The sequence below is a fragment of the Chaetodon auriga genome, chromosome 5, assembly GCF_051107435.1.
Source record: "Chaetodon auriga isolate fChaAug3 chromosome 5, fChaAug3.hap1, whole genome shotgun sequence".
Classification (NCBI taxonomy): domain Eukaryota; kingdom Metazoa; phylum Chordata; class Actinopteri; order Chaetodontiformes; family Chaetodontidae; genus Chaetodon; species Chaetodon auriga.
The window spans coordinates 26862640-26889705 of NC_135078.1; the positions used below are offsets into that span (position 1 = coordinate 26862640).

At 47.2% G+C, this 27066-nt stretch overlaps 1 protein-coding gene across 5 annotated transcripts; it reads left to right on the plus strand.

Annotated features, from left to right (window-relative positions):
* The first annotated feature begins 1643 nt into the window (after window positions 1-1643).
* Window positions 1644-24509, plus strand: fgfr1a (fibroblast growth factor receptor 1a). Of its 5 annotated transcripts, none has more exons than XM_076730419.1 (18): window positions 1644-1781; window positions 6107-6287; window positions 11084-11326; window positions 11531-11620; window positions 12635-12807; window positions 14695-14818; window positions 15694-15884; window positions 16136-16289; window positions 19251-19447; window positions 19794-19939; window positions 20049-20170; window positions 20616-20726; window positions 21234-21424; window positions 21588-21710; window positions 21971-22041; window positions 22128-22265; window positions 22998-23103; window positions 23193-24509. In XM_076730419.1, exons 2-18 carry the CDS (start codon window positions 6134-6136, stop codon window positions 23367-23369), a joined length of 2511 nt encoding a protein of 836 aa, XP_076586534.1. In that variant the 5' UTR covers window positions 1644-1781; window positions 6107-6133; the 3' UTR covers window positions 23370-24509. The 5 variants fall into 5 exon arrangements, with proteins under 5 accessions (XP_076586534.1, XP_076586536.1, XP_076586537.1 ...); XM_076730421.1 differs by having other exon boundaries at window positions 19251-19441; XM_076730422.1 differs by lacking the exon at window positions 16136-16289 and adding an exon at window positions 17072-17216.
* Window positions 24510-27066: the final 2557 nt, after the last annotated feature.

The window sequence follows — 27066 nt, forward strand, 5'->3', positions numbered from 1 at the left end:
GTTTCTCCCAAACCTGCGTCAAGCTGGAAAGTAACAACATAAATAACGCCCGACTTCCGGCTGGGTGACATTCAAAATAACGGTTGCACTTTCAGGTAAAACAACAACGTGGAGTGAATATATTGTGCAAAGAATGAGTCACATTTTAACATGCGCCATAGTTCTAGTCGAATTTCCCTCTTATGAAAGGTGAGCTTAACAAACAAAACACACGATAAAGAAACTTTGACGAGCAAGAAATTAATTCCAACAAAAAAAGTTAGACAAAGAGTAAAACCTTAACAAAACATTTTTAAGTGACAACACTTTGGTAACGTTTGCTCTCCATTTTGATTGAATGTGCTCCTCTGTTTTAGCTCTAATCAGTAACCATCTCAACTGTGGAAAACACTCTTTATTATCCATGTTGGCAACAGTATTTCTATAAACTGTATATGTTGTGTATACACATAGATTCATGAAATTCAATGTCATTTCAATGCAACAGTATTTCTCAAGTGCACTACAACATATGACTTTAACAGTTTTTTTTTTCTCATTAGAATATTGGCAATAGTACTTTTTATGGCTGTAAGATTTTTATGGCATTCAGCATTTTTATAATCTGTACATAATGTACATATGCATAGTAGTTTTTCTATTCTGTATCCTGTACACTTTTTGTTATCTTGCTATCCTTTTGTGCCACTGTTTTTCTGCTTTTTGTAATACTTGATGGCTCTAACAAGTTAATTTCCCTGGATTGGGATCAATAAAGTCTTATCTTATCAAAGAAAGCACATCCTCAATAAATAAAACCTCCCCAGCGATTTCCTGCTTCATCTAAACAGTATTTTCCCTTTAAGCCCCACTCTGAAACACTTCAATGTGCTAACTCTGAAGATGATAATAATAAAAATCTAATAATAATAAAACATTAAACTTACATAGCGCTTTTCAGGACACTCAAAGACGCTTCACAAAGAGAACAAAACTAAATAAAAATAATAAAATAATAAGCTAGCCTGTGATCTGTCTCACAAGGCAGATCTAATTAGCCCGATAACTGTTTTCGAGCAGCCCCAGTTCGCCGGATGTTGTTTATATTGGCTTTTAATTTGTGAGCAGACACCGGAAGCTTGGCTGTGTGACTGTCGCTGTCTTGACGCTGGTCCGGAGGATGCGCATATTCTCAGATTTAAGGGGGGAGGTTTGGAGCGGCCCGGACTCTCGTTGTTTAACAGCATTTCTCCGCCAGGAACGGACCAAATACTTTCCAGGATTCCTTTCAGAATCGCTCTTTTGTAAGAATTTAACCGCGAACACCGTTTTTTCTTCGGATATTTCGTCCGAGTGAGTTGAAGAACTTTAGGACTCAGTTTTCGGAGGTGAGGAGAAACGTTTTGGGATAAAGGGACGAGCAGAAAACTCCCGCACACTCGCGCAGTTTCTTTGGATCTGTTAAGGTTAGCTAGGTGGGATAAAAGAAGCTTGTCGCGAAGGAAAGACTTTAAAATTAAACTAAAAAAGCGAAGTTATAACCGCGTCGGAAGTTTTTTCCGCTCCGGTGGTTATTTGGGTTTTTTCTCGGAGTGGGGGACGCACATTCTTTTCTTCTGCCGCACAAGTTTGGCAGAAATATGCGCAAACCTGTTAGCCGAACGCCGATAGCTCGGAGTCAGTGAGCTTCGTTCACGGACCGCTCGTTAAATCTGGATCTATCGGGTCTGTTTCTCGGGAAGTTTTCCTGCATCCAGCCTCAGCTCGTCGGTTCCTCGTCAGACCAACAGCCGCCAGCAAAGGTGAGATTTCACTTTGATTTAGCGTCACTTCGTGGTGTGTTTACGTGCTCAGGTTCTTTGAATCGAGCTGACTTTACTGATGAACATCTCCTGAACGGGACACGTTCAAAGACAAGCACCTCATTCATTTCTAACGTTCAACCACCTGTTTTCTATGTTGGAACGTGTTAGTTAGTTAGCAGTAAGAAAGGAAGCCTGTCCATAATTTCCTGTCTTCAGGAGCTCAGTTTGCTTCATGTGCAGTCAAACCTCCTCCATCTCCTCCACTCTTCAGACTGAAGGCCCAAATGTTGCCTGCAGGAACCTGCTTTGGCCTTAAATCACATTAAATCATCTCTAAAAACTGCGCACCATGGCTTTAGTTTGCCTTCATGCATCCATAACTCCTCTCTGACCTTCTGTATTATCTCGATATGTGTTTTTGTTGTGTTATAAATTGTGCTGCTTGTCCTCAGAAATGGTCCTCGTCCCCTCTTCCATCCTGAGTTTTGTCTGCAGCATTTAAAACACAGACCAAAGCGTCCAACACAACCCTTAAAACCCAGCATTTCTGCCATTCAAACCCAGAGACAAATCACATTTTCATTTTTAAACGTCTCCGCCACATCCGTCGTGAAGTGTGTTCTGTAAATGTCTAAATGTTATGATAGAGAGGGAGAAGGAGAAGATGGATGGTTGAGGAAAGCAGCATCCCCACAGGGAGTTAGTTAGCCAGGAGGAAAAAAGTTTTCTCCTCAACCATATAATGGGAAGTGAGGAGCAGCCCTGCCCTTTAATTTACTCGGCTGCTCCCATGGCACCGAATTATTGTCACTTGGACTGTATGATTGTATTTATTATAACTGGATCCACCAAGAAGTGTGGTGTGGAGTTACATTTTTTCCTTGCAGGAGGGAAATTACAGACACTCATCCTTCACAATTGGAAGTTTTATGCAGTTTGAACTCAAATCCTGTGTCTGGATTGGGAAAACACACATTCATGCACACTGTGAAGGACAAAGCGCTTTAGATCTACGCACCAGCCAAATGACGGCTTTACATTAGCTGTCTTTACGTTTGAGCGTAATCTCATGACACCTGATCCCCCTCCGGTGGGAAGGCAGCGCTTCAGATTGAGAGGCTGCAGAGAAAAACCCAGAAGTGTGTGTTTTTGTGAAAACAGCAGCCTCGGGGAAATGGTCTGATGCTCCCATGAACTGCAGCCGTGTGCAGACCGGCCTGCTGCTGCTGGCTGGGGCCGCAGCCTTTTCCGGGCAGGGGGCTCCAGAATTTGGGAGCTGAGGAATTTTATGCATGGATGGCAGTGAACAGTAATTACGGTGCGGGCCGTGTTGTGGGTTAGGCCTCTAACCTTTGTCTTTGAATAATGAGAGAAGCTCAATGCGTCTTGCATGTTCTAATGTGTTTAGTTTAACCTCTTTCAGTGGCAAGATTTTCAGTCCTGTGTTCACATCTCCTACGAGCTCTTCAAAAACGAGAGGTTGTGTTGAAAAGGTGATGTTTGGCTTTTCTAATGAAGCAAATGCACTTTTTTTTTATTCTTATCCGTTATTTTCCGAGCAGAATGTGTTTATCAGATGATGGATTTTACTTCCATCTTCTTACTCGGTTTAATTTCATACGTTTACAAGTTGCTTCCTGGAAAATGTGAGCTGCTGTGTTTTCATGCCACGGCAGCAGTTCAGCAGGTATGAGTGATAATGAAAGGTCTCAAAATGAAGGTGGAGATGTGTGTGTGTGTGTGTGTGTGTGTGTGTGTGTGTGTGTGTGTGTGTGTGTGCGCTGAAATGAGGAATGAAACAGTTAATCTATGGATGTGTGTCGGTCGGGGTATTTCAGTTCAAGTCTAACACTGCGAGGTGGTTAGACTTACCTGTCAGTCAGTGTGTTACTGCACCAGTTTGGTTAAGTTTGAGGTGAATACAGAACCAGTAGACGTGTTAGTACAAGGTGTGAATGCATCCTGATCAAAGTGTGATCAGATGTTTGGTTTGCACTGTGTTTGGATCTGAGGCGTGAACATAATCCATACAACATGCTGACATCCACACTGAGTTTAACACTAGCTAACTTAAAATTTAGGTGGTTCAAATTCAGAGAAGGCAGACAGTCACAGAGACGTCTGCAGTGCTGCAACGCACCAGATCAAGCAGGTTTTGTACCGACAAATTAATAATTTGATGCATTCAATGTGCCGAATTTAAAAGAGGGAACAAATAATGAAGAATTTGTTGTGGACAGTGTTTCACAAAGTCCTTAAAGTTTCCCAAAACTCAACAAGTCCTCATACTCTATGATTTCTTAAGGAAGACTGGGGCTGATTTTGCTCTTTGCTCTGGAGGACAGAGATCTAATCTCAGTGAGGATAACCAGAACACATAAAAATACCAGGTGGAAGCACGAAGGCGAGACCAGGTCATTTATTATCTGTGAAATGTCTCCCAGTTTAATACCAGATGGGTTGTTCGTTGCTTACTGGTCAGAGTAGAGGCCTGTCAACTCACAGGTGTGAGAAAGGTGATGTGGGAATCTAGATACTGGGTCCTGAGGCTGTTACACAATAAACTAATGACAGCAGGTACAAAAAACAGTCATTTTTGATTAATAAATGTCTCTGAAAATTAAATTATTGTAAGTGTATTGACACCTGGAAGTTTAAGATATCTGATGACAGAATATAGAATCGCTGATAAACACAGAATACACATTATATGAACAACAGTCCTGTTTTTTTAAAGGATTTGTGTTAAATTCATGCTGAATGGGATATTTTACTGTTATATAAACTCACATTTCATTTCTGTGTGTGTGTGACAATCTGATATATCTGCAGTTAGCTAATATTAGCCAGGCTGATTTATGGCTTTGGCTCTATTAGTGACTGTAAGTAAAAACTGGATTGTAAGTAAATCAATCAGGCAAAGTGGGGTCAAACGGAGCCTTTACTTTTATGTACTGCAGTTCCTCTCGCTGGTTGTAGTATCGGCCGATGATATCGTCCAGTCTGTGCTCGGACCCGCTCACGGCTCGTGGCATCGTAAGACGCTCTGTGTGTTTAACTCTTGCTCCCGTGGGAGCGGCCGATGACACCGCGTTGTGTCACACTTTGAAGAAGCTGCTTCCTCCTCTGGATTATTGACGGTCCTCGTGGTGATGAGGGCCGGGGGAGCGTGGTCGCTTCCTTCTGTCTGGCAGCAGAAGCACTTTTCTTGGAGCTTTCCCAAACACTGACTCACTGCTTACAGAGCCGCGATGACCAAGCTTCTTTATCCCCCCCGGACCCCCCTGACCCAGCTCTGCTGCTGGAACACTGGACCATTCTTGGAAAGTGAAATTGGTTTTGAGGAGAGCACAGCGAACGTTTGAGCGATGAACACTCGCACGAGCCTTCGCCTCTTAAAGGAAACCACAGCTGCATCTGAACGTGACTGTGAATGAGAACGTGAGTCGGGGGCTCTTCGATCCAGATGTGACGCCGCTGCTGCCTCACTATTGATTTTAAGAGTCGTCGTTGCTTAAAAACCAGCATTTGTTTGACCCTTTTCGGGAGCAAATGGTTGCAGGGGGGTCATTTTGGGCTCGGGGACCAAAACCAACTGTTAGGTGATAGATCTCTCAGCGTGGAAATGATGGGCTGGCGGTCTCTCCCTACAAGGGTGTCATGTAACAGACTGTAGTTTTTTTTCTGGTCTTAAACAAATTCCTCAAGGGGGGCTCTGGGGGTTAGGGGCAAGTGTTAATCTCTGTGGCCAGATGCTGCAGAGGTGATGATGCGAGCAGATGTTCATGTGACGGTCACCCGCTGCACTGAGGGGGCTGCACGTCCTTCCACTTTGGTCCAGAGGCAAAAGCAAAAGCTCCTCACGCAGGATTGGTGGTCCGAGCTCAGCCACGATGAAGACGTGTGCGCTGTCTGTTAGCCCGAGCTATCGCAGCGTTCCTGCTGCTTATCAGTGTTTTTGTACAGGCAGGCCTCAGAGCTGAAGTACCCACCTTGAACCTCGAGACACAGAATATTCTCTTCTTTTCTGACCTGTGAGGAATTTCCATGTCAATAAAAGTGTTGTTTGTGAAAAGAAAATACAGTTTTAAAGAGTTTATTCAGCTGCTTTGTTCCAGGAACCGAAGATTCGAAGTGGCCCACTTTCATTGTTGCATATCAAAGTTTATTTTCCACCAGCGTCCTCCAAGTGAACGTGTGCTTCTGCCTCACAAACTGGTCCCTGATTCGATTCTGACTCACTGTTTTTCTTACTCAGACCGTTGAAGCTCGCTGACGTGGTCGTGCATTCATTTGTCTCCTATTATTTTCTGTGTTTTTAGCTGAGCACTGTGAATGACCCGCCGCTGATGCCCCAAAGGTCTGAATGGAGTTCCAGTCGCAGAGACGTCAGTGGTTGTAGCTCCCTCAGCAGGATGCTGATGAGGCCAAGTGTGCTTCTGTTTCTGGCTTTATTCGCCCAAGTTTTAAGGACCCAGTGCCAGCCCGCCAACGCTGGTGAAGGTAAGACGGCTTGATAACTTAAAGCTGCTCTGGCTTTATTCCGCTGCTGCTCGTTCTGGGTGCAGCATTATTAAATATCATGCAACTGTTTGAACTCCTAAACATCTTAAGTCTGTTTTATCTTGATAATCAAAGCTTTGTTCTGAGTGCAGGAATGTAAGCGTAACAGACTCCAGGCTTTGGTGAAGTCTGTCCTTTGTAGCGTCAGTGTTTCCTCCACCACCCCCGTTTGAGTCTGGTGTTGTTTGAGGGCATTTTACTGCGTCAGATGTAACTTCAGAGTGTTTCTGACGATCAGGAAAACCTTTTCTGTGCTCCCTCGCTAAACCAATTCATCCTCTGAGCTTAATGCCGACTGAACTTTAGGTCTAATAGTTTCATTTGGTTCTTAAACCGGTTAGTTCAACTTAAAGATTTCCCACAAAGAAGTTATCCCGTATGGCTGTTACACAAGCTCTGAAAAGGGGAAAGAGGCACTGAAATCGAATCCTTAAAAATGTGTCTCTTGGAAACGGTCCAGCAGTGTAATAGCTGCCTGGACTTGTGGGTAGATGGGTTTGGATGTTTACACTCTGCAGTCGGAAGTGGAGAGCAGCTAAAGAATATGATAAAGCTCTGCATTATAATTAGAGTAATTAAGCAAGAGGGTCTCTCTTGGGCTGTAAGCCCTAAAATAAACTTGGTGCGGCTGTGTTTAAGCCAACAGTGGGACAGGGAGGAGTAAATGACTCCCATGTGTAGCCCGAGGGCAGCCCTCTACCTCGCAGTCCCTGCTCCTCTCCTCCTTTGTAATGAAAAGGTATTTGTTGTCACTGAGAGAGGAGTTAACTGCCAGGGAAGCTATAAATTAGCCTGTTTTTTTCTAAAAAAGCCAGCTAAGATGCTTCTGTGAGCCCTCCTTTTTCCTGAAGGATAGAGTTTCTGAGCAGCATGTTTGTCTTCTGAGGTGAGCCATAAATTTCCAGCGGGGTGGGGTGCGGTGGGGTGGGGGGTGTCTGATGCATTTGCCGCTCCACCCAGCTCTTAATCACCAAATGGCCAGGTACTATCTATGCGCCTCTGTGCTTCGCCTGCTGCTCCCCCGCTGACTCCTGCTTGGGAATGCTTCACTTTCCCCCCCGCTTCCCCGCTGGGTGACGGATGGCTTCAGCTGTCGACAAACAATCACAGCAGAAGCATTTGGTTGCATTCCTTTTGTCCTTGTTGGGAAACAAAATAGTTATATGGAAGCGCTCATGTTTTATGCGTGCTTCTTTGTTTGTCTTGCGGCTTTCCGTTGTGGGTTGTTCACATGAGAAAAGAATATTCAGCCAACAAATTCATGTCATTGAATTTCATCGAGGGCCTCACAGACAGACATTCAGACGATTACAGGGCTTTAACGTTTCCTCAGCGTGGCCCTTCAGAGGATCTCTGCTGGGCTTTTTGCCGACGCTGGTACATATTTTGTGGTTGCGACAGTGAAAGTATTTTTGGTGCTTCTGGAGGATTTCTTTGACTTGATGCTCTGCTGTCAGTCAAAGCAGACGAGCCGCTGACCCTTCAGCGGAGGGCCAGCGGCTCCTCAGACAGTGACGGGGCCCGGAGGAGCTCGGCTCTGCTGACACTGAGAGTGAACTGCCTTCAAGGATAACGCCAGCTTCATTTGACTGTTTCCCTGCTGGCATTCGTTTCCACATTTTATTGCGTATTGTTCATCATCTGTCTGTGAAAGTATATTGTGATGGTGCATTAGCATGGTGCTAGCAACACAAAAGTGAAAAAGTGTAAGAAGTAATGGTGGAAAATGTGTTCAGAAATTCAACATCTGTGCACAAAACCACTTAAAATTGAACTTTAAATGGTGCCTGATGAATAAAAGCCATGTATGACAATAAAAGTCCTCACATAACACAAAGAGCTGAAGCTAGAGGAACAGTAATGTGCTGTAAAATAACTAAACTATTACATCTTAGTAGCTTAGCTTAATCAGTTGTCCTGATTGTTACCTTTGTGTGAGGAAGCACACATGATGTTTGAGGGTTACTTCAGTCTGTGTGGCAGCAGAGTCTCTGCAGACCATTTAAAGATGTTTTCAGACTCTGGCTCCTAACAAACCTGCAGCAGAGCAGACAGTAGCAACAGAACTGGATCAGCATATGAAGTGTGATGCTTTTCAGGGCTCCTGCTTTTCCTGTTTGTTCATTAGAGCCATAATGTGAAGCTAAATGTAGCTGAGCTCATTTGAATGACACTGGACCGGCTCTGCAGAGCACAGCAATCCTTGTAGCTCCCATGTGTTAATCCATGCTGATTGTCAGCGGCTCATTTAGGATTGAAAAGGTCCTCCACTGGAGTGCTTTCAGGAGGGACACTCGCTCGCTGGACTTTTTGGGGGCTTGCTAATAGGCATTGTCCTATTCTTTTTGCTTCCTGCGAGTCCTGCCTTTTGTCTCTTATCAGCCCCCTCTCCACGCCACCCTCCCCTTCGCTCTGCCTCCGTCAAACCAGCAGAGGAAACTTGCCACAGTCATTTTCCTGCATGTGCCACCACAGCGCCTCAACCAGCCCGACTTCACTGCATTCAACCATCACTGCACTGAGGCCAGGAAATCCCACAAGTCATTCACGCGGCATATTGCTTCCTATCTCGTAGCCGGAGAAGGTTCCATAGACTGGCGCCAACTCTTCCTTTTAGTTGGCCTTGTATTTACAGACTAGTGAGCCCCCCCCCCTCCAGTTTAAAACCTCTCCTGCTTTCTTCTGAGCAAAATTCCTCTCATGGTTTGTGTAATTAGGCTGATTTTAAACGATGTCAATCAATTTTTCCAAACGGTCGGAAGAACACACGAGAGACCGTTCCAGATGGGCCGCTCTCTGAAAATATGTTCCTTAATCCATTTTAATCCAATCACGGCAGCAGGAGGATTAATTGAGATGAAACATCCTCAGATTCAAAGGAAATGCTGGAAACTTGGCAGTCAGATCAGTGTGAAGAGCTGAAAACACATTTACTGTGAGCGATACTACTGTTAGCTTAATGTTTCTGCACCCGCTCCCTCACAAATGCATCGCCTCTTGTTGTTGTTGGACGTCGGCGGGGTGGATTTCTCTCGCTCCAGTTTCAAGAGGGTTGTCACAGAAGCACAAATGGTCCCGACGGTGGCCGACAGTAAAGCGACCAGCACATTTTACAGCTTTTACGGCCGTCTTTATGATGTCTGCAGCTAGATTAACAGCTGGGATGTTGACACAGTCTTATCAGTGGTATCTCCATTTACAGGGGAGGGACAGCAAAAACATGCTGGTGCGCCCCCCCCCCCCCCCCCCCCCCCCCCCCACACACACACACACACACACACACACAGTGAGGACACCTTGCTTTAAACGCTGTGTCCAGGTCTGATGGCTGCAGCCCATCACTGAATGCCTCCTCTGCTTTGGTTTTGTTTTTGAGGAGAAAGTTGATCCTACCCCCTGGCCCCCTTTCCTGCTGGGATTAAGGGCCTGTCAGACATATGTGATCCAGGAAATACCTTTACTAGGCCCAAGTGGGGTCACCATAGCAACTGGCACTCGAACCTGCCGCTGCAGGCCCTCGCCGGCTCGCTCCCGTGCACATGCTCGCCGGCTCCCTCTTCCCCTTTATTGTTTGGAGGCTTTTGTTACGACGGTGGGAGGGATCGGCCGATGTTGTGCTCTATAGACGTGCCTCCTGTTGTAAGGAAGTGCACGTACAAACACACGGTGTTGCTTTGGGAACGCTTCAGAATAATCTCATCACGAGGGATCGCTTACGTCCGCAGCATTTGATCATCCACTTCAGTTTGTCTTGTTATTATGCCGAAGGGACTGTGGGAAACGGGAAAGGAGGATGAGAAAAGCGAGTTAGATTTTAGGTTATGGTGCTGCCACAGGGGGTTGTTTTATGGTGACAACAGAAGTCTGTCAACTCAAGCTGAAACAATTAATCAATCAATCAATCAATCGAACAGTCAAGGAAAAGATAATCGACAGCTGTTTGAATAATCAATGATGCATTTGGGTCATTTCTGAGACTCAGAACTTCTCAGGTGCAGGGTTTTCTGCTTGTCTCTGCTTGCCCTCTGTATTCATACTTTTCTGGGAAGTTGTTTTGCATATTCACAATCTCCTCACATCAAGTGATGGAGCCGATCAGCTGATGATCAGTGGACTGTGAGCACGTTTTTGGCATGAATGCGACCTGAGAGCAAGAATGTCAAGTTGTCCAGTGACGATCTTACCTTTTGTAACTGGACAAACAACACCATTGTGATGGACAGCGTGTCAGCATAATTGGGTTACCCCCTCCCCCTTGCAGAATATGTAGTCATTTAGAACAGGGGGGCTCAGGTGTCTCGCTCCGTGACACCTCCCCTCTCTTCAATCCTCTAATTGAATTTCACCTTCCCTTCCAAAGTAGCTCCTTCCCTGCCTGACAAAAGGGCCTTAACTAATTTGGGATGTGATTTAATTTGGGGGAGAGATTCGGCCGGCGGTTCGCGAAGAGGAAACCAAACACGGACTTTTCTGCTGTCTCTCTGTTTTGTCTTGTTTTATGATTGAAGTGCTTTTCGATGTGTCTGCAGCCCTGTTCTGTGCGAGCGCTCTGTGGACACTTCAGACACTCTGTTCCCCGTCACTATTTATTATTTAGTCAGAGATATGTGCAGTTTATTTGAGTGGGAACAGTCCTGCTGTGAATGACTTCCAGTATGGATCCTATAGTTCGTTTGGGCCAAAGACATTAAGTCTTTCATGCATTCACGGCGCCATTCTCCTGTTTTCCGTGGTAGTCTCTGTAGAAACGCAAGCAGAGCTGTTCACGCTCTGTCTTGGGGATCGTCTGGATCTGAGCTGCCCTGCCAGGGACCCCGTCCACGCCGTCAACTGGACCAAAGACCACGTGGCAGTCGTGGATGGAGAACACACGCGCATCCGCAACGGCCAGCTGGAGATCGAGACCGTGGAGCTGATGGACTCCGGTCTGTATGCCTGCACTACCTTCGGCAACCACAGCGTCTACTTCAACGTCACAGGTAAAGTCGTCGAAAAGGTGCAGAGACATTATAGATTAGATAGATTATAGACTGTTCCATTTTTCAGACTAACCTGTAATCATCAGAAAGTGTTAATCGTGTCTCCAGCTTCAGTCTGTGTATCATCAAATGTGCACGCCGACCCTTCAGTGACGCTGAACTTGGCTCACTGCTTTGCTCTTGTGTTGCTTTCTCTTTCACTAGTCGATACCCTGGCCTCATCTGAGGATGATGATGAAGATGAAGAGTCTTCGTCGGAGGAAGCCAAGCTGCTGGGAAGTCAAAAACTGCTGCGTGAGTGTGCTGATCTCTTCACGTTACTAATGCTGCTGCAACAAATGGTCATCGCCCGCTGGGCCCGAGTCACGGGGCTATGAGTAACGGCCGTGGTCGGCGATTTGAGAGCATTTTGATTCAGTTACGGGCCCGCTGTGTGTGTGTGTGTGTGTGTGTGTGGGTGGGTCACGTTTGTGTGAATGATTTCACTCTGAATCAGAGTTTTCACTACCTCAGTGACAGCTCTTACAAGAGGAATGTCACTGCGGTGACTCACTGTGGTTAACCTTAGATGTCTTCCAATTTGTCTCTGGAGTAATTAAGACACTCAGGCCTCATCATCTGGCTTCTGCTGCCCACTCTGCCCACAAAGCATCCAGGGGCCACCGAGCGTGGCAAACAAGCCGACCTCAAGCCTCAGCCTCCAGAGCTTAGCCCCCCCCAAACCTCCACATCATGACATAACATCTTAAAGCAACAGCTTAAAAAAGTGATTTTCCTTTTATTTGAAGAAGCATAAAGTCTGCACTCATCCACTGTCATCAAGCCCTGTGACTATAATTTAAATTCTTATTTTGGGTGAACTCGTATCATGTAATCTGTTTTCTGCCTCTGATCTGAGGCTGGGTAGTCCAGATGTCCCTCTCTCCTCAAACTCTTCCAGCCTCTCCTGGAGGATCTTGAGGCGCTCACAAGCCAGATAAGATAAATAATCTCTCCAGCATGTTCCCATTCTCCCCCAGGGGGAGAGAAACCTCCAGAGGAAGGTGTTCTGGTTCACCTATGAATCGCCCTGTTTTCAAACACGGCCAATCCATGACAAGCACAGCAGTCCAGTCACACCACTCAGGTTCAGAATGTGCTCTGTTCCCTTACCTGGGACCCTACCAGGACCTGTCCTCTGTAAAAGCTGCTTGTTCAGGGTCCTTTAAAGAACTTTGAGCTGTAGTTTAATGTGTTTACTTTGAGAAAACACACCTGATTGTACCCGCCGCTCATGTGCTAACGATCTCTGTCTGTCTTATTCTTTAGCGATGGCACCACAGTGGGCGCATCCGGAAAAAATGGAGAAAAAGCTTCACGCTGTTCCAGCCAGTAAGACCGTGAAGTTTCGCTGCCAGGCCAGCGGCAACCCGACTCCCACTCTGAAATGGTACAAGAATGGAAAGGAGTTCAAGAGAGACCATCGCATCGGAGGCTTCAAGGTGAACAATGAGAATCATCTCCGTCTTCCTCGTCACACTCCACCCTCCTTAGCATTTCTTATCGAATCACTCCAAACTCATTCACCACGAGGGGGGAAGATGTGTCAGTGATCTCATCTTCACATTAGATCAACCCTCCCCCCCACCGCCCCCGAGGAGTGAGAAACACTTCCTGCAAGTGAAACAGAGGCGTGTTTCACATTTGACCTGAGAAACGATGCAAGATGACACCGCGTGCCACAAAAAGGAACGTTGTACCTTAGCAGTGATACCTCCAGGTGGGCAATCCAACCCATGCGTGTGGATGACGGCTGACACTGGCTGTCCTCATTCTGGGTATCAGTCTGTACTGTAATTACATCCATGCAGCAGTACATTTACTGTGATACCTGCAGTATCTGTGCCACTTGACTGCTGTGTGGTGTGATAGCTTCCCATTTCCAGGCAGGCTGCTGATAAACTGTGAGGTTATAACCGTTGATAAGACGGTTTACTGCAGCCTCTGGGTTTACTCAGCAGAGGTGAGGCAGGTGAGGGGTGCAGCCCGGATCTGTTGTATACTGGCTCCATTTATTGTAAACGGCATCATGACCCTCAGAGATGATCGTAACGAAGCTGAATTCGTGCCATCAGTCATTTCCTGTTGGGTTTAAGGAAGTTATGAAAGTCATTATGTTAATACACAACCTTATCAAAGGACATATAACACAGGATTACGTGTTGGGAGGCAGTAAATGTGCTGTTTGCACCTTTACTCTGACTCTGTGAATGGCTGCTCTCCGTGGCAGTCGCCTCACAGGTGTGGGCTCTACGTGCCTGTTCCTGCTTCCCTGCATCTGCTCTTCCCATCAAGGTGCGTTCTAGTCCAGCCTCGTCTCGTGCTTCCCCGGCCCATCTCCTTCCCCAGCTGGGACACATTTAGGAGTTTCCCCTCAGCTGCCTGCTCCCTTCGTCCCCAAGACCCCCACCCAGCCAGGCAGCGTACTTAACCATCTGGCTGCTGTTTTTTCAGTCAAGGTGCAAAGGTCTGCATCGGCGGCCGGGGACGTCTCTCATCCCTCCCACACGCTTGCTTTTATGGCCCGGCTTCTATTGTTCATATCGTCTGCATCGAGACGTGCAGGAGGGAGGGAATAATGTGGACCACATGTATATGAAGCCAAGCACAGCACATCTGGCAGCAGGCAGCTGGACTCCCTCATCACGTTTTTAGCTAAATGAGGGAAACCGTATGGCTCAGTGTGTGTGTATGCATGTTTGATGTTGCCATTGCCTTAGAGGTCCGTTGGCTAATCACACACTGCCGGTCCTGGCAGATTTATGGAAGTTAAACTGTAATATGTCTTGGAAAAAAGAGCCAGACATCAGTTGGTTCTAATAAGACAGGTTGGGGCAGATGTATATAAAACTTGTACCCGTTTTCCTGCCGACTGTGTTCAGTAGGACAAAGATCTGCTGATTGAAGCGTCGGGTGGTGTCACAGGAAGAGGGAGTAGTGCGTTATCTTGTTATCATCACATGACACATCATTGACCTTGTTAGCCGTTGCTTCAAAATGAACTAAATTTGATTTATGATGATTCATACGAGCAGAAGGCAGAAAAAGTCACCAGTTGTTTCAGGTTTGTGCATTAAGTCCAGACTCCGCTGCCATGACCGGCCCCCTGCTGCCCTCATCTCTCTTCATTACACTTGATTGAAAACATTTTGGCTTTGAGTCCAACAAATGATTCGTGGAGCTGTTCAGTGTTGTGCTGCTTATTCTTAGCATTTCGACCCTGGACGAGAGCTTAATGACCTTCAAATTCCTTCTAGACTGTCTGATTTTTGCTCGAGGTTATCAAGTCCCGTTGTGTACGCTGACCACTGTCACTTTGATCGTTTTAGGTCCGTGACCACGTGTGGACCATCATCATGGAGTCTGTAGTACCCTCTGACAAGGGAAACTACACCTGTGTGGTGGAGAACCAGCACGGCAGCATCAATCACACCTACCAGCTGGACGTTGTCGGTAAGTGTCGGCTCTTGTCATCGTTGGCGTGGACCTTGGAAGGAAGTCTTGATCGCGGTTTAATCACATGTTGAATATTCACGATTGTTCTTGTTCAGTCAGTTTCACAAAGCTCTCCCCTCAGTGCACCAATCGAATGTGATCCTGATCCCAAAAGCCTTTGACCTGGGTGAACCGGGTCTGTTAGTCCGTCATTGGATAGATAAAGACCATTTATTTGTGGTTTGAGTGTTGGATCCATGTACAGCAGAGACGTGATTGGTCCTGAGGGACCTGCCCTGCCACACCAGCGGCTCTATAAATCACAGTCCCTCCGTCACCGCTGTCCCCCGAGCTTCGCCTGACCTCAGTCTAGACCCTAAGCAGTGAGATCGCTTCAGTGAAGGCAGAGCTTTGTCACAAGTGCCCCGTCCCCCCCCCGTCCCCACGGACGTCTTGGTTAGAGAAGCCTGGACAGTTGACATTCTGCCAGATGCTTGGCTTGTAAGTTTACTTTAGAGAGTTATCAGTCATCAAAATGGAGCCGCAGGAACATTCTGTTTCACAGTAACGGCTGCAGATCAAACACTTCACTTGCCTTCCAGTCTGTTGTGGCCAAGTCTTAATAATCACACTGGCAGAATAGAGCCGAGAAGTAGCAACTTGAATTCTCCATATGAGGAATTAGAGGCTGTGACTGTGAAATCACACAGCGTCAGATCAAATGATACGGGCGACCTTATTTGCCATCTGTTCCGTCCTTTCCAGTAACAAAACCTTGACTTGCGGCAGGTTTTATTTGTCAGCCGTGTGTACTTTGGAATGATTGCACGTGTGTTTGTGTTTGATATTGCCTGTTTGCTTTGCTGAAGCTGTATGTTTTTGTTGTGTTGCAGAGCGTTCGCCCCACAGGCCGATCCTGCAGGCCGGCCTGCCGGCGAATCGCACCGCGGTGGTGGGCAGCGACGTGGAGTTTGAGTGCAAGGTGTTCAGCGACCCCCAGCCTCACATCCAGTGGCTGAAGCACATTGAGCTCAACGGGAGCCGAGTCGGTCCTGATGGTTTACCGTATGTCCGCGTCCTCAAGGTAGGAGCTTACTTACTGTGACCAATCCTGCTGCAACAAGCCAGATCAAGCCTTTTTTTGTGAAGCTAAATAGGAAAATGGAGGAATTCTCTTCCTAGATACCCACCACTGTCTGTAAAAATATGAACTTTATCTTGCTGTTTTATCTCTGAACATGACTCAAAAACGTCTTTTCGTGAATCCTTTGCTCTGCTTTGATCCTGTGTCCGCTGCTTTTTTCTGTGCTGCAAATGACATGTTTTTATTTCCAGCATTCTGGGGTCAATAGCTCGGACGCTCAGGTGCTGACCCTCTACAATGTGACTGAGGAGGAGAGCGGAGAGTATATATGTAAAGTGTCCAATTATATAGGACAGGCCAATCAGTCGGCCTGGCTGACTGTCACCAGATACCCACAGTCCACAGGTAACCACCACGCAGCAGCACCGGGACGACACACTGGAGGCGCTTCTGGGACCACTGGGGGAAACTAGGGCCGTATAAACGGAGACAACCTCAGCTGTTTCTCTCCTCCCTCCCTCCGTTTCTCCCTCCCTCTCTCCTGCCTCAGTGCTCCTGACTGTAAATGACGCTATGGAAAATTCCCAGCAGAACAGTTGAAAGTGTTTAGTCTCAGGTTTATGTTGGACCCGTTCTCATTCCTGCCCCATGCCTGTGCTCTGCCCTCCTAATAAGGGCCTCTCTTGCCATCCTCTTCTATTACTCTCGCTCCTCTGCCCTTCAAAGTCCTCCGAGCACAGCTCTTGGGCTCTCTCTCCCCTCTGTTTTTTCCAGCTGTCCTCCTCTGCTTACCTATGCTCCACAGGCCTCCTGCTGTCTGTCTAACGCTCTCACAGTTGGCAGAAGTGTGAGTGTGAGTTTGAGTGCGTCCTGTTCTGCTGTGGAGTTCTCCATGTTGCCCATCTCTTGCATGTAGAGATGAGACTGAGGTATTTGACGTGGTGATGGGTGGCCCAGGGTGGGCTTCGGCAGCGCAGACTCGACCTAACCAGCTCCTCCACTAACAGATACTGGAGGGCTCTTTCTGAGTCCTCTGCGGGGGCTCTCGTGGTACTTTTTGGGCAGATGGTGTTGGATGGCGGAGGAGAACGCTCCTCCATCCCCTTTCTCTTTCAGAATCCTTTACTCATGGTTCCCTTTCCCCTCTTGGGCCTCTTGTTGGGTCTGCTTCCTTTGTCATTTTCTAGACCGCTGGCCTTAACACCACGGACAAGGAAATGGAAGTCCTCCAACTGAGAAATGTGTCTTTTGATGACGCTGGGGAGTATACCTGCTTGGCGGGCAATTCTATCGGGTTCTCTCATCACTCTGCATGGTTGACCGTTTTTGAAGGTATCAGTGGTTCTGTCTCTCTCCTACATTTCCTATTTTCCCCCTTTTCCAACCCCAGCCTGGCTGTCCACCCTCACATTTGCCAGAAAAGGGTCTTGTCTGACTCTTGTTCTGCTGAAAAATGTGAGAGGAAGCCAGGGCAGGCTGTCTGTCCTCAGCATGGCTCCTGCTCCATCTAAACTCTCTGGATGGGAGAGCACGGGCCATGCTCTGCTGTCTCTTACATGAAATCAGCAAATGCCAAACAGCCCACGAGCTGTCTGCTACCTGGTCCACCACGACACAGACATCAACATATGGAAACGGGCCAGAAGTATTTTACAAACCAGATCACACAGAGGTATATTTAATGGTCTCAGCCAGGTAGAAGCTCACATTTATAGCCGGGTTGTTTGGCAGCTCTGATCAGATTTCACTTTGAACTGTCCCTGCCTCTCTGCTCTTTAACTGCTGTTTGCATTTGATTTGGTGTGAAGCTGATTTTCCTTGACAAGCGCTACAAATGACATGTATTCCTGATGTCATTTCCTGCTGTGAGCACAGCGGCTGGCTTTGATAATTGGCTCACTGTAGTGGACATGTCTCATTCCTGAGGGTCGGAATGAGCATTTGTCCAATTATCAAGCTGCTTGTCAGTCAGCCTCTTCACACAAGTGCAGCTCACTTGTGTTGCTGGTGTTGGTGAGGGGTGTAACGGTGCACCTCGGGCCGTGTGGCCCCCTTGGTTTGGGATGCTTTTATTCTGCGTGTAGTCCCTCCAGCACAGATTTGTTGTATGTGATAATCTCACAGTAACGCAGTGTAACAAAATACCGTATCTAATACTTTTCAGTGGTAAATGCAAATGAAAACCCAGCATTTTAGTAAACAGGCAGCAACTCTTGAACAAGTACAGCAAATAAAATGATGCACTGGAAGAAAAATCTGTGAAATTTAGGTGTTCAAAAGGCACAATGTGCTCATTCAGTAATCAGAGGAACAGTTTTCTGGATTTGAAATAGATTTTAAAGCTGATGCAGGATTAAAGGCCACAGGTGGACGTCTGTATGAACAGAACCTCGTTCAGGGCTGATCTGTGAGTCTAGACCACGAGGCCACATCCCAAGCCAAGGTAACCACCGAACGCTCCAGCGTGGAATCCATTACACCCCTGGAACTGGTATGAATAAACGTTGGTGTTTTCTCTGACTGGGAGGAAAAAAACAAGATCTGAATTGATCATTTCTTTATAAAAGCACATGAATATGTTAAAATATATATATATTACCAGCACCAACACACAACTCTTTTACAGCTGGAGTCAGAGTTTGATATTTTATTGATTCCCATCAAGCAGCTAAACGACTGTATTGAGCTCATGCTTTGTGGCTCTGCTTTTAGACCTACACGTAGTCAGATGTGAGTTAGACTTCTGGATGAGGTAGACATGATGTGCAGTGTTCAAACAGTGTGTGTGAAGTCAAGTGTCGATGCTCTGTATGAAAGTCAGACCCTTTGCACGCTGTGACACTCTTACAGATCATTAGCTGGTACTTTAGCAGAGTGTTTATACTGGATTAAACTGTGTGTTAGCTGGTGTGACACGACATGTTTGGAGCAGAAATGTCAAACATTTGTTGGTTCCAGCTTTGTAAGTGAAGCGTTTGTTGCTCTTCTTTGTCATTTATGACGTAAACAAAGACTTTTTAGGTTTTGGACTGTTGGCTGGACACAAGCCACAGCCTAAATGATTAATTGAGTAATGGTGAAAATCATCGTCAGATTAATCAATTAAGGACATAATCGTTAGCTCTGCTGCGTTACATGTGTCCGTGTCAAAGGCTCTGGTTTTCAGACAGGGCAGCTGAGTGTGTGTGTTTGTTTGTGTTTGTGTGTGTGTGTGTGTGTGTGTGTGTGTGTGTGTGTGTTTGTGTGGTCAGCATGTTTTGTGTTGTTGTGTAACTGATTGGGTGTTTAAGATCAGACCCTCTGTGGTCGTTTGATGTGATTGATGTCAGCTGACCGCCCCCCCTCCCTGCGCCCCCTCCCATCTAGCCGTCCCGCACTATCCTCCAGCCAACCACACCTACCTGGAGGTGGTCATCTACTGCGTGGGGTTCTTCTTCATCGCCGTCATGATTGCCATCGCGATCATTGTCAAGATTCGCACGTCGTCGAAGAAGAGCGACTTCAACAGTCAGCTGGCCGTCCACAAGCTGGCCAAGAGCATCCCTCTGCGCAGACAGGTAACAGAAAGTAGATAGGGGGTTTGGAACATTTCTACCTTTTCACCTCCTCTTTGTCTCTGCACGCCATCTGTTCACTTTACATCGTCTTTAATCTGTTCGTTTGTGCTGACAGAAAACTAAAAGCATGCATTCAAAGAGCTTTCAGGGTTGTTGTAGCTCCTCGAGGTCTCGTTCATCAGGTAAGTGCGAGTCTTGGAGGAGCGTTTCGTCTCCATGGTGGCACCTGAGTGTTTTTTACATGGTCCGATATGAGAGTTTGAACAGCGGTTAGTTTTCCTGTTCTTTGAGTGACTGCTGGCTGGTGTCTGGTCCACTCTGAGGGGAGTAATGTCAGTGTTCTTCACCTCAGGTCTCTGTGGACTCCAGCTCCTCCATCCACTCTGGAGTGATGCTGGTTCGTCCCTCCCGCCTCTCCTCCAGCGGATCTCCTATGCTGTCAGGGGTGTCTGAGTACGAGCTGCCCCAGGATCCCCGCTGGGAGCTTCCCCGGGACAGGTAAGTCCTCAGACCTGCAGGCGCCAAGAGCCTAGAGGCTGGAAGGAAAGTCACTGGTTTGAAACAAACCACAGACTCTGCTGACTGGTCATCTTCTCCCCCCTCGCAGACTCGTTCTCGGGAAGCCGCTGGGTGAAGGCTGCTTCGGTCAGGTGGTGATGGGAGAGGCGCTCGGTCTTGACAAAGAGAAGCCAAACCGTGTCACCAAGGTTGCCGTCAAAATGTTGAAATGTAAGTCATCTTAAGTCCGAGAGCAGACTCAGATCTGCTGCATCTGGTCTTGCAGAAGCCTCCAGTTGAGGCTCCAGGGACGAGAAAACTTCTAACACCAAACTGTGATGAGCAGATACTCAGAGACATCTGCCACTGGATCCCAGCCACTGCGCAAAAGGGAGACCAGAGTAAAAATTTATGAGAGCCCTTGACATCCCATATAAAACGATGTTCATTAAACTGCGCCGAGCAGTGAGGACGTAGGGAAAGAAGCGTTTATTGTCCAGTATTTTAAGTGCTTTTCCTCAGGGAGCGTTCATCAAGACAAACGCCAGCGTGGCTCCGCAGAGTTACTGTACTGTATGTACTCCGCAAGGTGGTTACTGTGAGGCCTTTTTGGGCCTTTTCACCAACAGAACATGGACTAATTACCCTAATATGATTAACTTCCCTTCCCCTCCAGCTGACGCCACAGAGAAAGACCTGTCAGACCTGATTTCAGAGATGGAGATGATGAAGATCATCGGGAAGCACAAGAACATCATTAATCTGCTGGGAGCCTGCACACAGGATGGTAAGAGCAGACAGAGAGGGGTCTGCTGCTGACCTACACACACACACACACACACACACACACACACACACAGGCACGCTCAGACAACGTGAACCTCAGCATGAGTAAACGGCTCTGACAGCAGCTTCCCAGCTCGCAGTTTGAATCGACCATTTCTGTCCGATCATCCCTGACGATGAACTGAAGGAGGCTCACCTCTGATGACCCCGCAGCGCACGCCGCTCTGCCGCTTCCACGCCGAAACACAAAGCGCTTTGTTCTTTCCTCTTTATTCACTAGCTTTCCAGCTAATCTGCATTTATCTGTTCAGTTGACGTTAATGACCTTGTGCCTCTTAGATTTGAAGTATTTGATGATGTACTGTAAATACTCCCATCGTGACACTTAGTGCTGCATCATTTCTGTTCTACAAAATCATCCTGATGTTTCCGTTTAAAGCTTCGTGCTGCTTGGCCTCCCTTTGTGGTGACGATGACTTATTCCTGTACTTCTGCTGATCCTCTGCAGGTCCTCTGTACGTGATCGTAGAATATGCATCCAAGGGCAACTTGCGGGAGTACTTGCGAGCCCGGCGCCCACCAGGCATGGAGTACTGCTACAACCCAGACCAGGTTCCTGTGGAGAACATGTCCATCAAAGACCTGGTGTCCTGTGCTTACCAGGTGGCCCGAGGCATGGAGTACTTGGCCTCCAAAAAGGTAACCGCAAAGTTCAGCCGGCCATTCTCCGCCGTCTCTATTACATTTGCAGAATCAGACGGAGCAGCGGCTCTCTGTCTTGGCAGATTAGGGCCTTTATTTGAGACACTGATTCCCGGGACTTTGGCTCAGTTCTGGTAATGTCTCTTGTTTTTTTGTTCAGTGCATCCACAGAGACCTCGCCGCTCGCAATGTTTTGGTAACGGAGGACAACGTGATGAAAATAGCGGACTTTGGCCTGGCAAGAGATATCCACCACATCGATTACTATAAGAAGACGACAAACGTGAGTATTGTGTTCACCTCTGTGACGCTGAGCCGCGTCGAGCGGTCCGTACAGTCAAAGTGTTGAAGTGTTTGTGCTGCACAGCCCTTCAGGTTAAAACATGCTGGAGGTGTTGCAGTCACAAACCGTAGAGAGAGCTGCAGCCCTTCAGCTCACCGCGGCTCTTCCTACTCTTCCTCCCTGCAGCATTCGGCAGCGCAGAGCGATGCAGCTAAAGTAGAAAAGCCCAAATATCCCTAACACGCATTCCTTCACCGCAGGGTCGTTTGCCAGTCAAGTGGATGGCTCCCGAGGCTCTGTTTGACCGGATATACACACACCAGAGTGATGTGTGAGTATCACGTGTCCGGGCGGAATGTGAGGAAATCGTTCAGCGGTGCAGAATATCTGGACGCTGACGTCTCTTTCTGTCTGCAGATGGTCTTTCGGGGTTCTGCTGTGGGAGATCTTCACCCTGGGAGGTTCTCCGTATCCCGGCGTCCCCGTGGAAGAGCTGTTCAAGCTGCTGAAGGAAGGTCACCGTATGGACAAGCCCTCAACGTGCACTCACGAGCTGTAAGGAAACACCTCAGTCCAACGTTCCTCAGACACTTCTGTCTGTCCAGCGTGTCCTTAGGCGATGAGCTAAAGCTAACGGGGACATTAAATGGTCGGCATGGACGGATGCATCGCACGTCTCTTTTAAAAGATGTGTAATTATGAAATTAGTTTAGTCATGGAGTCAAATTTAAGCTTCTTGCTCGAGGAGTGATGGAACATTTTGCTCTTTGATTAAGCGGCGATCTCAAATCATCTTCAGCAAATGATTCTCCTGATTCTCTGATACGGAACAATCCTCCTTCTCCGAGCTTCAAACCGATGGCGCCGAGACTGTAATGTGTCATTCTGAGCTGATTAAGTGTTTGAAGGGATTGATTATGCATAAAGCCAGTTGTTGTCACCACACTGGAGAAGACTTCAGCGAGTGACGCCGTGTCTCAGTGTGTGTCCCACTTTAATGCTGATATTCTGCCACATTAACTGAATTAGAGTCTGTGGTTTTCTGTTTTTGAGTTTGCTTCGTTACAACCCCGCGTACCCTGAAACAGATGTCGCTGACATCAGTAGCAAAATGCTGCGTGTGTGTGTGTGTGTGTGTGTGTGTGTGTGTGTGCTGTGAGTGAAACCTCTTTTCAATATGGCCTCTGTTAGCAAGGCTGAGACAGCTGCTCAGCTTTGTTTTAGACCTCCTTTCAGATGAGATTTTTAGGGAAATGATCTCTGATAATTCTGTCTTCCTCTCTGCAGGTATATGATGATGAGGGACTGCTGGCACGCCGTCCCGTCTCAGAGGCCCACGTTCAAACAGCTGGTGGAGGATCTGGACCGCTGTCTGGCCATGACGTCCAACCAGGTCAGTCCTCGTCTCCCTCGTTCAGGGAGGAAGCAGAAATGTCTCCGTGGAGGCGAGATGTTCATTTTGTCCTCCCTCTGTGCCCTCAGGAGTATCTGGAGCTGTCCGTGCCTCTGGACCAATATTCGCCCAGCTACCCGGACACCCGCAGCTCCACCTGCTCCTCGGGCGAGGACTCGGTCTTCTCCCACGACGCCGGAGCCGAGGAGCCCTGCCTGCCAAAGTTCCCTCCCCACTCCAACGGGGCAGCCATTAAGAAACGCTGATACCTCATCTCCCTTCAGACATTGACATTTCCTCCACTCCCTGCCTCATGGGGTTGGACTCGTCCCCACATTCCCAGAGATGAAGCTAAAAAACACTGGTGCTCTGTGAGAAAGGAGCTCGAGGACGCCTCGTAGGACTCTGCGGATCACGCGGACTGACGAGCGCAGCCCGTTCCCGGTTCTCGGCGGTGACGGTTTTTATGGGGCACTTTGTATTAACGGGAGTGGCAGTTTGTCACGGCGTCATAAAAGCGAGCAGACTCCCACTCCTCTCTCCTCTTCGGGCATTCCTCTGGTCAGGAGGACGGGAAGGACGGACGTCGGGTTTTGTTTTGTTGTTTTTCGCTCGTCAGTAGAGACGTTCTGCTTTTCAGACCAAATCCAGAGACACAAGGGACGAGCGGCACGTGGTCCTTCGCCATCCTCCTGTAAATACAGTTAGAAAATTATAAATATGAATATATATTTACATTGTACTCTTATTTTTATTACCATCATTGATTTGTCTTCTTTTGTACCAGGACGCTTTGGTTTGATCCTTTTTAATATAGTCTGTAGGGGCAGTTGTTACATGAGAATATCTAAGATTGCTGAGAATAACATGGCGTTTTTTGTTTTTGTTTTTTTTTGTTTTGATTCCCCTAAATTTACTGCATAATCTTCAGTGGAAAAAAAATATATATATATTGGGTTTTCTATTTTTTTTTATTTTACTGTAAGTGCTTTTCCTCACACAACCTGCAGTACAGTTTGGGTTTCTCTCCATCAGAAGAAATGAATTCTGGGAAATGTTAGTTTTGTGACTGTGTGTGCGGCTGTCTTTCTGTGTGTGTGTGAGTGTGTGTGTGTGTGTGTGTGTGTGTGTGTATGGAAATTTTTATCTGATTGAAGATTGTTCATTTCCTCGGAGGATGGTCAGCTGTAAATACCCCTGGTTGTTCGCCATGTTTGTGAAACTCCTCAGTCGTTTGCTTCAGTCGACGTCGTGCACTTCCACTGTGCATGCCCTCATGTGATGAGCTTCTCTTCTACTGTAAATTGCTTTAACGGGAGTTACATTCGCCGCCATATAACTTCTGACGAAGGGTTGCAGAACACGTATGTCATCGTAAAAGGATTACATTAAATAAAATGCTATGGAAAAACAAACCGCCCAAGCTTTCAGCGTTTGAACTCGGCTCCATAAAGGGTCTATAAATATCCAGATTTTCATGTTTGTGGTGTAAATCATGTTTACAGAGATGGAACGATGGCTGCTCGAGTCCCCCGCCGGTTTAACACGGGTTGCTGGGGGCTGATTAGATATGATAATGTGCTGCTGACATCAGAAGAAATGCTGGCCGGCGCAGAGAGCCACAGCCGGCAGTAAACATGTGATTTATGGCCGTGGGAATGGCTTGGCAAGCGCTGGTGCTTCACTTCCATCCATCAGCCACACCAACCTTGATGCCCGTGTCTGGCTCTGGCTTCCTGCCACTGGCTGATGCATCAGCTGGATTGCAGTCTCCACGCAACAGGCTTAAACTGCCGCTCGACCTTTTTAAGAGCCGGCTCGAGTCGGTGCAGTTAGCAGAAGGAGGACAGTTAGTGTCTATGAGCTGCAGCTGTGTGCTCAACACGTCAGGGCCTTCGAGGATACCGGGTCACCTCCAGATGTTTAGGGGTCAAATATACGAGCATATTGTTTTTGGAGACATATCATCCACTCCTGGAAACAGGCGGTAATAAAAAGCATCATCTGCTCCGTGGCTGAGGTGACGATGAAGAGCTCTGTTTAAGGGCACAAAGGACAGGAGAGGACCGACTTTATAACCTGCTAATGGTGCAGAGCCAGCAGCAGAGGTGCCATTAGGTGGAGGCTGTTATCGCCTCTGACAGATGGCACGAGAAGAGTCGAGTTCAGGACAGGGACGGTGAGACCGTCCGTCCTCTGCTGATGGCCGTGATTCACGAGCTCTGATGGGCACAAACAGGAAGCTGCGTTATGATTGAAGAATCAAGTTTTCTCATCACTGAGATGAAAGAAGACGCGACTGCTATGTCCTGTGTTTGGAGAAATGTCTATCTGATGACTGACTGGGGGACGTAAATTGATTTGGGAACACTGGAATTTCAGCCATGCGAGCGTAATTAGTATGTCGAGCTCCAGGAACACCCTGCTCCGCTCCGGTCAGCCTGACAGAATGTGTCCCATCATACCAGCGACTAGACATGTCCCGCACACGAGACGACAGAGACAGGCCTTTATATTCATGTGCTCATGTGTTAAAATGTATTGATCGTTACTCCACCTGTGGGGGCAAAGCCAAAGTAATGGAAGCAAAATAGACAAATAATAAAAAATATATTTATCTTTCAACCTGAACTCTTATTATAAAGAGCTGGACTTCTATCTCTTGATTTTATAACAGGAAAACACTGTATTTCATATTATTACTACTGATGATGAAGGTGATAATAGATTGATAGTATAGATTTGTAATTATGCTAATTAGGTGAAGCATCATTACGGGAACATGAACTGCACAACTACAAACATTCCCATCAGCCTCAACTGTGCTAATCATGGTGCCAATTAGCTAATATTATCATGCTAACATGCTATGCTAGCACAGTCATGCTAATCATTACACTTGCTGAGCAGCATGTTAGCATGCTAAGGCTAGCATTTAGCTCACCGAGAGAGAGCGAGAGCAGCTAGCATGACCAAAGACTCATTTCTCCATTTTTAAAAGGTGGAGGTGATAATAAAAGGTTGGAGGAGCCCTTTGAATGTTAGACGTCATTCATTTTACAACATTTTTAGTGTCTTTTGGAGCAGACTGGCTTGTTCGTGTCACTGTCATCTCCTCCTCGGTTGAATGCATCTTCTGTATCTGCAGAATTAAAGTTAATTTAACAGTTAGATGTTCTGGTTTCCTGCCAGAATGAATGCATCATCGCATCTTGAAGATGTAAATTACCAAAAATGTACTTATCATCTTCGAGCTGTACATCTTTTCTAGAAGTCAGTGATATGAGCGAGATGAGGCTCCCGCCTGTTTCCCCGGTGGCCCGTGGGATGGATTGCTCTGTGTTCTTGTTTACCGGAGAGGGTTTGATTTATTCCAGTTTGGGATCATCATCTGCAGGTCTACAGAAACGCCTGAGCCTCAACATTAATCTCCCGCACGTGTGTTTCCTGTCAGCGGTGACAGATGACCTGCCCTTCAACTCTGTGCCACCCTGCAGAGGAGACACGTCGTCAATCAGCCGTTTCTCCGCCGCCGTTAGAGAGGAGGTCCTGGAGGGTGCTGATGATACTGGTGACGGTGTGTGTGTGTGTGTGTGTGTGTGTGTGTGTGTGTGTGTGTGTGTGTGTGTGGAAACTTGGAGCGGTGACATCAGCCTGCTGCTGTGCACCTCTGTCTCCTCATAAATGAACTGGTTATTTATGGGAGTGATGGAGGGGAGTCTGCACTTGAGGGGTGGGAGAGGGGGCTGTCCACCGCTGGAGCTCATGATTGCCCCTCTGGCCAGCGTCCACATGCAAGGTGGAGGAGACATGTCTCCTGTCCTGGCGTCCCTCCTCAGACGCCCTGAGCTCCGCTGCACCGCAGACTGCTGATTTCAAAACAGAGGAGGAATTTTAATTCTGTGTTGTTTGCTCGCTGGGACAGACCCCCCTCCCTCGTTAACAATAGTTAAGATGATGAAC